At 40.8% G+C, this 15318-nt stretch overlaps 1 protein-coding gene across 1 annotated transcript in view; it reads left to right on the forward strand.

Annotated features, from left to right (window-relative positions):
• The window catches only part of EYS (eyes shut homolog), a 1008942-nt gene that overhangs the window by 349033 nt on the left and 644591 nt on the right, over positions 1-15318 (forward strand). Inside the window, exons 13-14 of the mRNA XM_052781811.1 lie at positions 2629-2742; positions 4639-4761. Of these exons, the coding sequence (XP_052637771.1) occupies positions 2629-2742; positions 4639-4761 (237 nt within the window). The remainder of the gene's footprint in view (positions 1-2628; positions 2743-4638; positions 4762-15318) is intronic.

The following is a 15318-nucleotide window of genomic DNA, read 5'->3' on the forward strand; positions in this document are numbered from 1 at the left end:
TTTATTACATCTGCAAGTGGAAGCAATGTGTCACTTCAGGAAGAAAGCCTTTGGGAAAAATAATGTGTTCTTAACCAAAAATCTGTTCCCTGGATGATACCCTTATCATTAATGTTTAGGAATGTATCCTCTAAAAAATAAGGACTAATCATATTTCCAAATGTAACAGCATGGCTAGCAATGCTGGTACATGATAACATCTGTGAAATGAACACAGGAATTACAGTTTACCTCATTAATCTGCATGATTTGTACCCTCCACCATCAATATATTAACTACTACAGATTATCTGCATTTTCTTTGATAGTTAGGTAGAATCATGCAAAATATGTGATACCAGATAATTCAGAATAATCCAAATAGTGATGATTGTGTGGTGCCTTCCAAAAAAGTTCAGTCTAAGACAAGACTGAAAAGGAGATTCTTTGAAAGCATGTCTGATATCTGACTTCTCTTGTATTCTGTGCAGGTTGTGCTCTGTATCTTATGTGAGAACCCAACTGTATGTTAGAATTCATAAATAAATTCTGCAAGAAAGGGGGAAAAGAACTCTCACATTGATCGTGCTGGGACACTCCATTATTTATCTATATTTGTTGTTATTTTGCTGACACAAATAACAACTCTATACAAATTATTTTTTCTGGTGTTCACAAATGCATCATAGATTGACATTTCACGATGATTCTGAAGGCTTTTGAATTTGTTTTCTAAATGAGATAAGGTTGAGAGACTTTAAAGATGACAGAAGAATAGGAAGGAAAGATGTAAAATCATCTGGTTTTCCTAACATAAAATTATTTTAATTTATTGATTTTTTTTTGTAGTTTTAAAAATAATTTTTTAAGAAAATAAAAAAATTGGGAATTCTTTGCTTTACATAAATAAGCATCTGTTTAACGTATAGTGAAAGCATGCCACATCATCTTTTGCAATTCGTGTCCTGGGAACCTAATATTAAAAAAGAATGCTTTTCCTGCATCTGACTAATTATGCTAAGGTACATGGAAAGAAACTGAACAGAAGAAGAGAAGAAAAACTTTCAACAGGAACACCTTCACTTTATGTATGGATTTTTTAAAATTATCTTAGTAACAATGAAGATCTGATTTATTTTGTTCTTCCAATCAAACTGAATGTGCTAATGGTTGTGCAAGGATTAGTGGTGATATTTGGAATTAAGACAGAAAGAAGGTATAGATGTGTGGTGGGTTGACCTTGGCTGGCTGTCAGACCCCCACCCAGATGCTCTCTCACTCCGCCTTCTCACCAGCATGGGGGGAGAAGATGAAAAAGCTTACGGGCTGAGATAAAGACAGGGAGATCACTTAGCAGCTACCATCACAGGCAAAACAGACTCAAATTGGGGAAAATTGGTTTAATTTATTGCCAATTAATGTAGGTTTGCATAGTGAGAAACAAAGACAAATTAAAACAATACCCTCCCCATCCATGTTTTTTCCCCAAGGCCCAGCTTCACTCCTTCACTCCCGACTCCTCCACCTCCTCCCCACCCCGAGGAGCGCAGGGGGACGGGGAATGGGGGGTTGTGGTCAGTCCATAACAGCTCCTCTCTGCCGATCCTTCCTCCTCACACTCTTCCCCTGCTCCAGCGTGGACTCTCCAGGGGCCGCGGTTCCCGTCAGGAAAACCGGCTCCAGCCCAGTCTTCTCCACCGGCTGCCGGCGAACCTCTGCTGAGGTGCCTGGAGCTCCTCCTCACCCTCCTCCTCCTCCTCCTGGGTGCTCGCAGGGCTGTTTCTCACACTTTTTACCTCACTCCTGACCGCCCGCGTCACGTTTCTGCCCTTTCTCACCCAGGTTTTCCCCCCGTTGGCTGCGGGGCTGAGCCGTGCCCGGCGGTGGGTGGGTTGGAGCCGGCTGGAACCGTCTGTGTCCGGCACGGACCCTCCTCACAGAGGCCATCTCTGCGGCCCCTCACCGCCAGCCCCTGGGCACCCGCACCCCGTACAGTGCGTCAAAGTACCGGTGAAAAATGAGAAAATTGAGTTACCCTTTCCTTTTGTAAGTCATTAGTCTTTGGATTTTTGTTTTAGTGATGGCTACTTTACTTCTTTTAGCAACGTATACAGCGTCCTCGTTTATTGTAATTAAGCTGTGCACTTTACATGTGCTGAAGGCCTGATTCGTACGGCACGTGTTTGTTACGCCTCAATGTATTTGTATTTTTTTACTGCTTGTCTCCACAGTAGAAAGCACCAGACAATGGATGAGAGATAATTGATGTACTCTCTCTTATATTAACATGGCAAAATTCAAAAAAGGTTTCATAAAAATACTAAAGTGACTCTTTTATAAGCAAAACGCTTGAAAATCTGTATAGTGTTTGCATACTGGTATGAATGTGCTCTTAGTTTCTGGAAGTACTTCCTACTTCATTTATTGCTTTATTCCAGCAATACAGACATGTCTTTGTAATATTGAATAATAAATGAGTGAAATTTAATTCTTTGTAAATAAAATACAGAAGCTCTGACTTCCAGCTTCCTTTTTCAGGGGAATACGCCCATTGGTTTTAATTACAGAACAACATTTGGAATAAAAGTTTCATGTTAATAGCACACATAAAGATGAAGAAAATCAAAGCTTACTTTGCTTCCTTTGCAGGTTTTTCAGGCCAGTACTGTGAAATAGAAATGAATGAGTGTGATTCAGCTCCCTGCTTGAATGGTGCTGTCTGTCAGAATGATGTCAACAGCTATGATTGTTTTTGCCCTGAAGGTAAGTTGTTCAAAATAATTTATTTTTATTATCTTTGACAATTTTCGAAATTGCCTGCAGTCTGCAAAACATCTTCTTGACAGTCTTCAAAACCATTGTTAAAATTTCCTTTCTATGAAAGTTATTCATTCTTTTCTGAAGTCTCATTTGCATCTTTGTCCACCAAGGCACCCAATAAAACAAGCATGCTCATTAAGAATGGAGACAGATATACTTGTAAGTGCTACTTTTTTCAGGCAGAACCTCAAGATTTTGGCAAAGTCTGAAGGAGTGGAGAAAACACAAATGAGCAGTGTCTGAAATCCACAGAAAATGTAATCAATAAACTTACAAAGAAAATATTTTATCCTGATGTACTAACTTGCAGCTTTATGACTGAGCATAGCAAGAAAATTACAATGGCCATAATAATGACTGTATTATATCTTCAGTACAAAAATCTATTAAAAATTTCACAGACAAAAATAATGTGATTTTCAGCACTTTTGGTCTGTTTCTTTATAAATGCATATTGCTCAGTGTTATCAGAAGTGTATGAACAAATGAGTGGTTTCAAGAAAAAAGTAGTTAAAGGAAAAACTAAAATGCTTTAAAACATTTAATATTACAATGTTTTTCTGGCATACTTTCAGAAATGGGTTTCTTCTGAATATTTGTATGTTTTTTTAAATTGGATTTTTAGTTAAAAATAAAGTCAAGGTTGTGATTTATAACCTGGTACTTTGTTTCTGCATTTTAAACTTTCTTATACCTGTTTGATTTTAATCTTCAAATAGTACTATTTTATAAGTATGGACTGATGGTGAGTTGATTTCATAGCTTACAATATTTCAAGTATTTATATATTAATACAAGCTTTCTAGTGGTGATGATAAGCTCAGGAACTCATCACAAAAGATGAAATTGCTACAAATAATTCGCATAAGTACAGCCTCCATCATTAGTTAGCTTAAATTAGAAGCCAAAACAGATATTGGAAGGCAGCTGAAAATTAAGCTTGCAAAAGATCATTCAGCTCTTTAGTCTGCCTGACCAGCTTATAGATAAATAAATCTTGGCATCCACATTGATAATTTTGTGGCTTACTTGTTACCTGTGAGACATGGGTCTGATTAAACTCTAAATGCAAATGAGAATTGTTACTGTATACATTATTAATGAACTAAGGGTAATTCTAAAGTTTTATGACTCAGGGATCAGTGGAAATTGGTTCCATGGTCAGTTTGAGAAATTATGGGAATATGCCTTGCACTGAGGGTGCTGATAGCTTAGCATTAGTCATGGTCTTCCTGCAGCCATGGCCTGCGACAGCACTAATGATAGTCATTTTGTAGCATGACCATGAATTAGAATACATTTACAAGAGCGTAAAATGTCAGATATTGGAGTGGAGATTCTCCAGCAATTTCAAGTACAAAAGAACACTGTTGGACTTCTGAGTTTGCTAAGTCACTATGACACAAGAAACAAATAGAGAAAAAGTAGAGAAGTAATTATTTGAGAGTTGATTTTTAAAACTATAAGCAGATGTCCAATCCCAGCATCACTTATCTTCATCTGCAATGTTCTCAAAATGGCAGAAGGTATATATATTCTTAAGTCTCTGCTAAACAAAAAGTTCAAACAGATTAATGAAAATACTGAATCCTAAATACGTTCTTTCTATTATTAGCTCCTTTTAAAGTATATTTGATAGTCAAATGTATTTTCCTATTATTGACAGAGCAGAAAAGGCTTTTGGAAAGATCTTTCCATAAGACTTCAAGATAATTTTATTACAAGAGTAAATTGAAAAAAAAATATTTTTTTAGAAAAAGGGACCCAAAGACATTCTTTAGAAATGAAGGCACAGATTTAGCTGAATAATACATAGCTCTTTGTTTTTTTCCAACCAAGGTTTTGAAGGTCTGAACTGTGAAATCAACTTTGATGAGTGCACTTACGGCTTCTGTAAAAGCAATTCAACTTGTGTAGACCTGGTTGCAGACTACCGTTGTGTTTGTCCTCCAGGATTCACTGGTAAGATTTATTTTAACTCTGGAAAAGACATTAAATAGTTAAACTTTTTATTTCTTTTTCTGAAATGAAAACAAATTCTTTTTAATTGCATTTTGTTCAGTATTTTAGCATTAATAAAAATAAATTCAACTCAGTGTTCTGCGCTATTGATAATCTGCTTTAATTTCCCTACTAATGTGATAAAAATTGAAAGCAGCGTGTATGCCATTTGATTAATTGATGGAAAAAACCCCTGTATTTTGCCTAGAAAAAAAAGTGTTCAAAAAAACACCTAGTCTATGAAACATAGCTGAGCAATGATAGCTATAGCTGGTGCTGTTTGTCTTCAGAAGATCGTATCACAGCCATACTTGATTGAGATAGAAATGAGAATACAATTTTAGCAAGAGGACACCTTGTTCTCTTCAGGAAGGATGCCATCAGATCCTTATGATAAATAGCTTGTAAATTGCACAATTATTTGTGTGTCTAACAGGTTTAAGAAAATAGCTCTTGCATTAGGAGCAGTCTTCATGGCCCTACTTTCTGCCAGAAGCAGCTAACAGGATCATGGGGAAATCAATAAAACTGTCTCAAAAAATATGCCATCTTAACAACTAATATGCTGTGATGTCAGGGACAGGAACACACTGACTTTCAACTGCTGATTTCAGAGGGGCAAATGGAGCAGCATTAGTCATAAGCAGTAACAGGAAGACAAGCAATGGCAGTCTTAGAAATCATACACAGTTAGTGGGTGTTGTAATAAAAAGCCAAACAGATATATACAGAGAGCTCAAAATCTGTGGTGACCAATGGAGAGGAAAGAAAAAAAAAGAAAGAGATCTATTACGGAGAAATGAAGGGCTAAAGAAGCAAGCAGAGCAGTGAATGATGAGGAGGCAAAATTAAGTTAGAAGTAAATAGAGCATTTCAGGTTGATAGTAACACCAGTGACATCCAGTTTAGGAGCACTTCATACATATTTTGTCAGTGGTTAAAAATAGGCAGATGGGACATAAGGAATGTAAGATGATACACGGAGATTTAGAATCTGTGAAAGTGATAATAGTTGCAGTTCCCACAGACGTCTGTGATTTTGCTTGATTCGTGCCAACGTATTCTAGTATTATTCAGCATTACAAAACTGAGATGTGCTCTATTTCCTACAGGATCACATTCTCCTTTTTTCTTTGATAACTGGCTTAGCTGCCATGAGTTTGCATAGTATATGCCTATTTTGTGTCAGTCATGAAAATAATGGAGGTGATTACAAAGTATTTGTTGATATAAATAGAAGCATTTTTAATGCAATAATTTTAAAAGAAGGAGCTTTAAAAACTTACTGCTATAGTGCAAGGGTCAAAATGGAAAACATCTCACTTTTCTGTAGTAGGTTGCAAACAGTCAGTTTGAACAAGGGAAGACAGGAAAAGCTGTTCCTTTGAAAATACAGCTACACTACTTTGGGATATGATGGAATCCACATTACAGAACCAGAACTATAAACTAATGTGTGGGTGTCACCAAGGCAGCGCAGAACAGGGTATGTTCTCCTTAGGAGGAACACTTTATCCTAGATTCATACTGATGCAAAGAGTTTGCCAATAAGGTGTCTGTTCATTCCAAGACAAAAAGGAGTCAAGATCTGTCAACAGTAAAACAGTTACCAGTGAGTTATGGGCAGATTTTAATGGATACCTTGAGGCCTATGTTGAAGTCATAGAAGTTCACATGACTGCATAATAGGCCATTATGAAAAGGCTCTATTTTCTCCTGCATTTCCTGGGTGAGAGACTTTTCATCATGAATATGCTATTGATCTCACTTCATATTGGCTTTTTTTGTGAGACAGGACATCTCCCCCAGGAAAACAAATTAGCCAGTCTACTGACTGGAATTGGAAGTGGGGATAAGGATCCTCTTGATTACACTGAATATTTTAATCTGTGCTCATACTATTTGTATAATAAATGCACAGTCAGCCATTGTGGATGTCATTAGGTCTGCTCTTCCCAAGCCTTCCAACAACTGCTTCAACCTCCCTAGAAAGAGTCTTTGATGCAAAGTACTGAATATTTTAGCTTCTATCTTCTAAGAAAAGCAAACAGTAGTAAAAGAACGTTCCACGCCATTCTGAGTTCTAGGACTGATGTAAATGGCCCAAGAAGATATTGCCATAACAACAGTGATACACTCAAAACGTTTTTAAGGGGAAAAGGAAACGTAGCATAGATATAGGAATTTTTTGTTTATCCAGTTAATATTTAAGCAATGTAGAAATCCATATTATATAATGAATGTAGAAAAGCACCATTAACAGCACAGTCAAAATTGTTACACCAGAAAACTTATTAATATCTACCCATACTCTTGGTGTTATGTTCAACTTTCTAGTGTCCCTCTGGGTCCTACATGTATGTGACAGTTTCAGTCTTCTCAAGAAGGAGTGGGGGAGTTTAGGCATTAGTCATTAGCATCTTGAGCCCTTTCCCAAGAGAAAGTTGATGTTCATGGTGGGGGTTTCCTCCTCTTTAGTCTGGGGTCCAGCTGGGGTGATTTTTACACATTTTCTCATCCAGCCTGTATCCTTCTCCTGCACTGCCAGCTGCAGCCTGGCAGTGGCCCCCAGCCCCAGGCACACAAAGGGCTGTCTGTGGTTTGTCAGGCAGTGACTGAGGGGAGGTGTCCCCCCCTCCCCAGTGGGGCCACCCCCCGAGCTGGAGCAGGGCAGGCAGCAGTCCCTGGCCGTGACGCAGGGGTTAAACCAGCGACACCCAGCTCAGGCCATGGCCAGGCTGAGCCCTGAGCCCCTGTGCTGTCCAGCCGGGCCTGCCCCTGCTGAGGGCAGAAGTCACATCTGCTGGGCTACAACAGTTAGCTGTGACTACACGGAGGCCCAAGTTAGAAAGTTCATTAACCGATCTGCTTACTCCCTGTCGATCACATTTTGATCAAGGAAGTGAAATTTGAAAAAGTCCAGTAAATGTATAGGGCTGATTTTTTCTTTTGAATTTTTTTCAAATGCATTTTTGTTTTCCTAGCATGTTAATAGACATTTCCAAATAAAATTTAGCTTTAGCATCTGAGCTGGTCAGGTGCAAAAACAGTCTCAGGCCTAGTTGTTTGCTTGTCTTGCTGTTTACTAGCTCTGTGCCTGGCAGCATCACTCTGCTTTGATGTCGCATGCCTTGTGCATGAACGCTCTGCTGGAAGGGCAGCACTGGACAGGAGGGAGACAGCTGCCTGTGCGAATGGCCTTGGCTGTGGAGCTTGTTCCTTCCCTGGGAGCAGAGCCGGGAAGAGGCAATACCGTGCATGCGGCAGGGAGCAGGCCTGGATGGAGGGAGCAGCTCTCCCGCTGAGGAAAGCCAGCAGGGCAGGAACACCCAAAACATCTGAGAGAGTCCTGAGAGGAACAGGGAGTTTTCTTGCAGCTTCTGCTCCCAAGTGCAGTTTTTATTGTTAAAAGGGTGAACACCTGAGTGTTGGCAACTTTGCAGCCTGCTGCATGGCGTTTCCTTTACTCTGAGCAAGATAGGCAGAGAGCGAGCAGCAGCTCCTGCGAAAGTCAAGGGAAAGACTGTCTGTATGAAATCAAAGCTTGTTCTCAAATGCCCTCTTGTGGGAGTCAGCATACACAGGATCGTTGTAATTATTCCCTAGTAAAGAGCTACTGGACAAATGGACAGATGGCGGCACTGCCACCTCCTTCCCTCACAACATTTTGTTCAGTTTTGTCAATTAGAGGGGTTTCAAGAACATCTGGCAGTTGAGATAAATAAAGGCAGTCCAGGTCTGTTAACCTGGCAAGCCTCAAAAATTAGAAAAAGACTTGCTGAGCGCATCCAGACTGGTGAATTCTGGCCATTATAAGAACCTGAAGACAGTTGAAGTAAGAAATTTTAATATTGAACAGTAGGACACCTTTAGTACCTTAAGTAGTAAGATAACTTGAATCAAAGCATCAATCAGGTGGGCTGGTATGGAATTCATCAGTGACCCAGAAGGAGGAGGCAATTTTATGAGGTGTTGGTTACTAACTGTTTTCATTATTTGGGTGGATTTTCTCTGGCAGTGTAAGTCACTGGAACCCAAGAATTTTGAAAGTCAGTGTTCTGGGATGAGAAGGCATGTTTTTTTAATCTCAAATAAGTGACAGGATTATATTTTGCCCATTGTAAACCCTTTGCCTATTTTAAATTTTAAAAGATATTATTAGTTAAATGGACTTCAAAATTGTGCACATGTGCCTGAGTGTAGAAGTGATCCCTGTGCTAGTAATGTTACCTGATCAGAAAGGAACTCCCGAAACACACAAAGTATGTTTGGAGAGGAGACATTGCTTTATTCTGCGCAGGGTGCAAGGTGGAAGATTTCCACAAACTGAGCCCACCTACTGAGGTTTTCAGTCCATACTTACACACTACAGTTAAACCACCACGCCTATCTCATACATATGTTCCACCTAACTATTGCATATTCATTATGTTGAGCAAGCATGACGTGGCGTTCTCTTGAGCAATCATCCCAGAGTCTTCTATGCCTGTGCGGAGGTCTTGGGTGGGCTTCGGGGGTCCCTTGGGGAAGACTACCCCTCCTCCTTTTGTCCTTTTGTGGGCATGTGTCACCTGCGGACACCGGGGTCTGTGTTTCTCAATGCCGAAGGAGGATGTATGTCCTTAATTAGCAAGTCTGTGACTCTGAAATGTCTGGTGCCTTGACTATTATCCAAACGCTCCTTAAGCATCCTCCATTGTAAGCAGAATCTTCAACTAGATAAGCTCTACCTTGAGTACACCTAATCTAAACAGTCCTTGAATGGCAAGCATACCACACTTCTCATGTTTTAGGTTTTTTCTTTAAGCTATCACTGCCGCCTTATTCGTTAATCGGTCTTTTGAAAGCTTGAGGCAACAGTAAGGTGACACCAGTGAACACTGGGTAGAGGAAACATGATTCCAAAGTGATTTTTACTTTAGCACTTAGCACTGAATTTTGTTATAATTTATATGCATGAGATTCTTAATCTGACTTCCTCACTTATGTCATGGTCCATATGAATTCTCTATGTGTAACATGATCCTTGTTTTAGATTTTGCCTGTCTCATTCATGTTTTTCATTATCGTGAGGCAGTATGAATCAACAGTCAAAATCTACCATCAGTCACATGTTGACTTAAATAAGTCTTTAGGCTTTACACAGCAGACTAAATAAATTTGCAAGCTTTTTAATATGCTTTCTGAAGATCAAATCTATATAATTTCCTCTGGCTTGTCTCATACTATGAGCTTTAGGAATCCTGTGGTAGCTATTGTGGCTAAACAAGTGGTCCCTGCAACACTGAACATTTGAAAACCAAAATTATAAAAGGATGTGCAGTGTCTTCTAGCTCAACTCCATCACAAGGCAAAAGGTGATACCTTTTTTTGTGCTTTCAAAAATCTTCTCCTGTGCATTCTTTTTCTATGGTTTTCTAAGCTTTGTTTTCAGCAAGCCTGCAAAAGCTGTTCTATTTTAGGCAGCTTTTGCCTGACCCAGGTGTTTGTAGTTAATAGCAGGACCACTGCACAGTTTAAAATCATTGAGTCACTCCATCCTCCATGCCACACTAATCATCTCCAGTCCTGTCTTCAACAATTCAAAGGAAAGAATCAGCCTGAGAAATCTATTGGTGCTTACCCATCTTTAGAGTCAGTCACAGGTACTCCGTCTCGCTTGCATCTCATGCATCAGATTATTGTTCCACATCAATGCCCTTACAGAAGCAGCCAGGTATTCTTTCCTCTGATGTCCCCTAATGACCGAGTTCATATAAACAACAAGCCTGTGTCTGATCTCTACTCAAAGCACTAAGGTTTTTCAAACCAAGCCAAAACCTGGAAGCTGAAGACTGAAGAGGGTGGGGTGGTTATCCCGGCTCCTGGCCAGCAGAACTCTGACTGACAGCGGGCCCATGGTGGCAGGAGAGCGAAAGGCTGACTGCCTTCCCCTGCTCAGCTGGGGCAGTGCCCATGGGCTGCTGGTTTTCAGAAACACTCCAGAAGGCGGGCTGCCGAGGGCAGGCTTCCCACAGTTGGGCGTGCAAACTTAACTTCCTGGAAAATAAACACTATTTATGCATACATGGAAATGTATTCAATATGTATTTCTGTGGTTATTAGAGAATGTTTATCGTCACATCACATGTAAGTGTACCTGCTTCCCCTGGAAGGAATTCAGGTTAGAACACTGAGTGGGGAAAAAAAAAAGATCAGTAGAGTGCAGAAAAGTCTGTTTAAGTTTCATCATGCTGCAAATTACATTACATAAAAAGTTTGATAAAATAATACATAAAAACTATTGAATTTCATGAAAGAAAAACAAATCAACTATAGTTCAGTAGCAATGTTTTTTCCAGTCATCGAAAAAATAAGCAAAGTCTCTTTTTTGGGGGTGAGAAATCAAATGGCACATTTCTCCAATAGTTTTCCATCTGCAAATAATAAGCATGATTTGTTTAAATTAGAAGGTGAATAGTAACAGTTGGAACCATCTGACAAAAGATAAGTTAATTCTTCAATCAAAAATTTAATTAGTTTATATGGGATTTACTTTATCATTGCTCTACTGGAGGTGTTATGAGATTATTTTTGTATTTCAGTTTATCCACTTTATTTTAGATATAATGGGTTTTTTCAATAGTGATGCCAATTGTCATGCATAATATAATGTATGTAGAACATACATGAATATCTTTCTAGGTGTGACTGTGTATTTAATTAATTTTAGATAAGTTGGAACATAATCATTTAATATGAATAGGCTTGTTTTTCAATTAAAAAAATGTTAGTTGCTGGGAGGCCCTTATCGAATAAAAAATGAAAAGCAGTCATGTCTAGAAAAGCTCAAACACTGATTAAAGCACACGCAGAAGACTGGAAAACATGGTTGAAATTCTTAGTCTTCCTGAGCTACTGTGGGAAATCAACCAAATTTTTCCCTAACTCCATACATTTTCTATAAACTATTTCTCTTTTCTCCTCTTCTTTGGATGTGTTTTCTGTTTATATTCTAAACAGTTAAGGTCATGGATGACATCATACTATGAACAGTAATATGCCAGCACAGTGAGCACAATTTTTACTTCTTACATCTGAGCGCACCTGTAAAAATAGAATCATAGAATCACAAAATCACAGAATGGTTTGGGTTGGAAGGGACCTTAAAGATCATCTAGTTCCAACCCCCCTGCCATGGGCAGGGACACCTTCCACTAGCCCAGGTTGCTCAAAGCCCCATCCAACCTGGCCTTGAACACTGCCAGGGATGAGGACAACCTCTCTGGGCAACCTGTTCCAGTGCCTCACCACCCTCACAGTGAAGAACTTCTTCCTTACATCTCATCTAAATCTACCCTCTTGCAGTTTAAAGCCATTACCCCTGGTCCTGTCACTACATGCCCTTGTAAAAAGTCCCGCTCTGGCTTTCTCATGGGCCCCCTCTAGGTACTAGAAGGCTGCTATAAGGTCTCCCTGGAGCCTTCTCTTCTCCAGGCTGAACAACCCCAACTCTCTCAGCCTGTCTTCATAGGAGAGGTGCTCCAGTTCTCTGATCCTCTTCGTGGACTTGCTCCAACAGGTCCACGTCCTTCTTATGTTGGGGACCCCAGAGCTGAATGCAGTACTGCAGGTGAGGTCTCACCAGAGCAGAGTAGAGGGGCAGAATCACCTCCCTCGACCTGCTGGTCACACTTTTTTCATGCAGCTCAGGGTATGGCTGGCTTTCTGGGCTGCAAATGCACATCGCCAGGTCCTGTTAAGCTTCTCATCAGCCAGCACCCCCGAGTCCTTCTCCGCAGGGCTGCTCTAGAATCTGTTCTCTGCCCAGCCTGTATTTGTGCTTAGGATTGCCCCGACCCATGTGCAGGACCTCGCACTTGGCCTTGTTGAACTTCATGAGGTTTGCACGGGCCCACCTCTCAAGCCTGCCAAGGACCATCTGGATGACATCCCTTCCCTCCAGCGTGTTGACTGCACCACACAGCCTGGTGTCATCAGCAAACTTGCTGAGGGTGCACTCGATCCCACTGTCCATGTCACTGACAAAGATGTTAAACTGCACTGGTCCTAATACCAACCCCTGAGGAACGCCACTCATCGCTGCTCTCCACTTGGACATCGAGCCATTGACCGCAACTCTTTGAGTGCGACCATCCAGCCAATTTCTTATCCACCAAGTGGTCCATCTGCCAAATCCATGTCTCTCCAATTTAGAGACAAGCATGTTGTGTGGGACAGTGTCAAATGCTTTGCACAAGCCCAGGTAGATGACGTCCGTGGCTCTTCCCTTATCCACCAACGCTGTAACCCCATCAAAGGCCACCAAATTTTTCAGGCACAACTTGCCCTCAGTGAAGCCATGTTGGCTGTCACCAGTCACCTCCTTATTTTCCATGTGCCTTAGCAGAATTTCCAGGAGGATCCGCTCCATGATTTGCTGGGCACAGAGGTGAGACTGACTGGCCTGTAGTTCCCTGGGTCTTCCTATTTTCCCTTTTTAAAAGTGGGCGTTAGGCTTCACCTTTTCCAGTCAATGGGAACTTCCCCGGACTGCCACGACTTCTCAGATATGATGGATAGTGGCTTAGCCATTTCATCCGTCAGTTCCCTCAGGACCCGCGGATGCAGCTCATCAGGTCCCATGGACTTGTACACCTTCAGGTTCCTTAGATGGTCTCAAACCTGAGCTTCTACAGTGGGCAGTTCTTCATTCTCCCAGTCCCTGCCTTTGCCTTCTGTGTCTTGGGCAGTGTGGCTGGAGCACTTGTTGGTGAAGACTGAGACAAAAAAGTCACTGAGTACCTCAGCCTTCTTCATATCCCAGGTAACCAGGTCTCCCATTTCCTTCTGGAGAGGGCCCACATTTTCCCTAGGCTTCTTTTTATCACCGACGTACCTATAGAAGCTTTTCTTGTTGCCCTTGACATCCCTGGCCAGATTTAATTCTATCATCAGGGCTTTTGCTTTCCTAACCTGACCCCTGGCTGCTTGGATAATTTCTCTGCATTCCTCCCAGGCTACCTGTCATTGCACTTCAGCTGGTCATTGACATAGAGGGTGACACCCCTCCTCATCTCCCCGGCCTGTCCTTCCTAAAGAGCCTGTATTCTTCCTTTCCAACACTCCAGTCATAGGAGCCATCCCACCATGTCTCCATGATGCCAATAAGATCATAGCCCTGCAGGTGTACACGTGTCTCTAACTCCTCTTGCTTATTCCCCATGTTACGTGCATTTGCGTAGAGGCATTTAAGCTGGGCCCCCGATGAAGCTGCCTTATTGGCTGGAGCGGCTGGAATTCCTTTGTGCTGCTCTTCTGGTGCTCTGCTGCTGACCTGTGATCCCTCTCCAGGCTCTGGGCATCTATTACTGGCACTGGCATCACACTGGAAGGAGTGGGATGGATTGAGGTTCACCTGCCCCGGCAATTTTAGTTTAAAGCCCTCTTCACCAGCTTGGCAAGCCTATGACCGAAGATGCTCTTCCCCTTCAGGCATATGGATATACATATATATGAATACATATATTATATATGTGTGTGTATATATATATATATATATAACATGGATATCAAGACAGAATTTCCAAGTGCATCAAGGTTTTTATTATAACTGCCTCAATTAACCTGTTAGGACTAAATTTTCTGTTACGACATGAGCAATCAGTGAATGAACTCTGACATAAGAAAATCTGCCTCCAGCCAACTTCCCCAGTGCACATTTTCCATCCTTCCCAGATATTCTGTTAATGAATTTGAGAAGTGGATGTGGCGTCTTATGTAAGAATGGTCTTCTCTAGTTTTTTTACAGCAGACAGTTCCTCTTCTGAAAAGATCTACCAAATCATTGATGTTGGAAAAAGTCTGTTGTTCAGCACTGCCTTTGCAAAACCAACTAACATTGTACCAGATGTTTTGGTAATAATTTATATTTCCCAGTATATACTGGGATGTGTTTTTAACAAGTGAAACAATTTACCTTTGGCAACCCTCTTCTTTGACAGAGCCATACTATAAAAGGTATGACACTATCAGTTTTAGTAGGACCACACTAAGTAGTAGCTGTATTTGGTGCCATCTTCAGTATCTTGTTGACTTTTTTTCTTCTTCACTCTTTGGCCTTTTTCTTTGTTTTGATTTTTTCTTTTTTTTCTTTTTTTTTTTTTACACCTTTCTGAGTTCTGCTGCTCCCTATAACTACTGTTTTTTTCTATATTTGAGGCATTCAACATATGTTAGGCATTTGTTCTTTGTCCATTTTGTTATCCCTAAAACTGTTTTTGCCCAGCTCCTATGTTTGCTTCACTACCAGTAACTGGCCACAAGTGAGCTGTTAATAGCCTCGGAGTCTCCAGTACCATCCTGCAAACACACATTCAGGGCCTGTGCTCTCTCCCCTGTACTCCTTCACACTGCAGTCTTACTCTAAGGTCATAATTAGTTCATTCTATACAGCGTAACTACTTGTTATTCCTGTCTACATCTTCTAACAATAAGCATAACGTGACGCAATTTACAAAACTAACGAAGACTAAAACA

This window comes from Harpia harpyja, chromosome 3, assembly GCF_026419915.1.
Source record: "Harpia harpyja isolate bHarHar1 chromosome 3, bHarHar1 primary haplotype, whole genome shotgun sequence".
Classification (NCBI taxonomy): Eukaryota; Metazoa; Chordata; class Aves; order Accipitriformes; family Accipitridae; genus Harpia; species Harpia harpyja.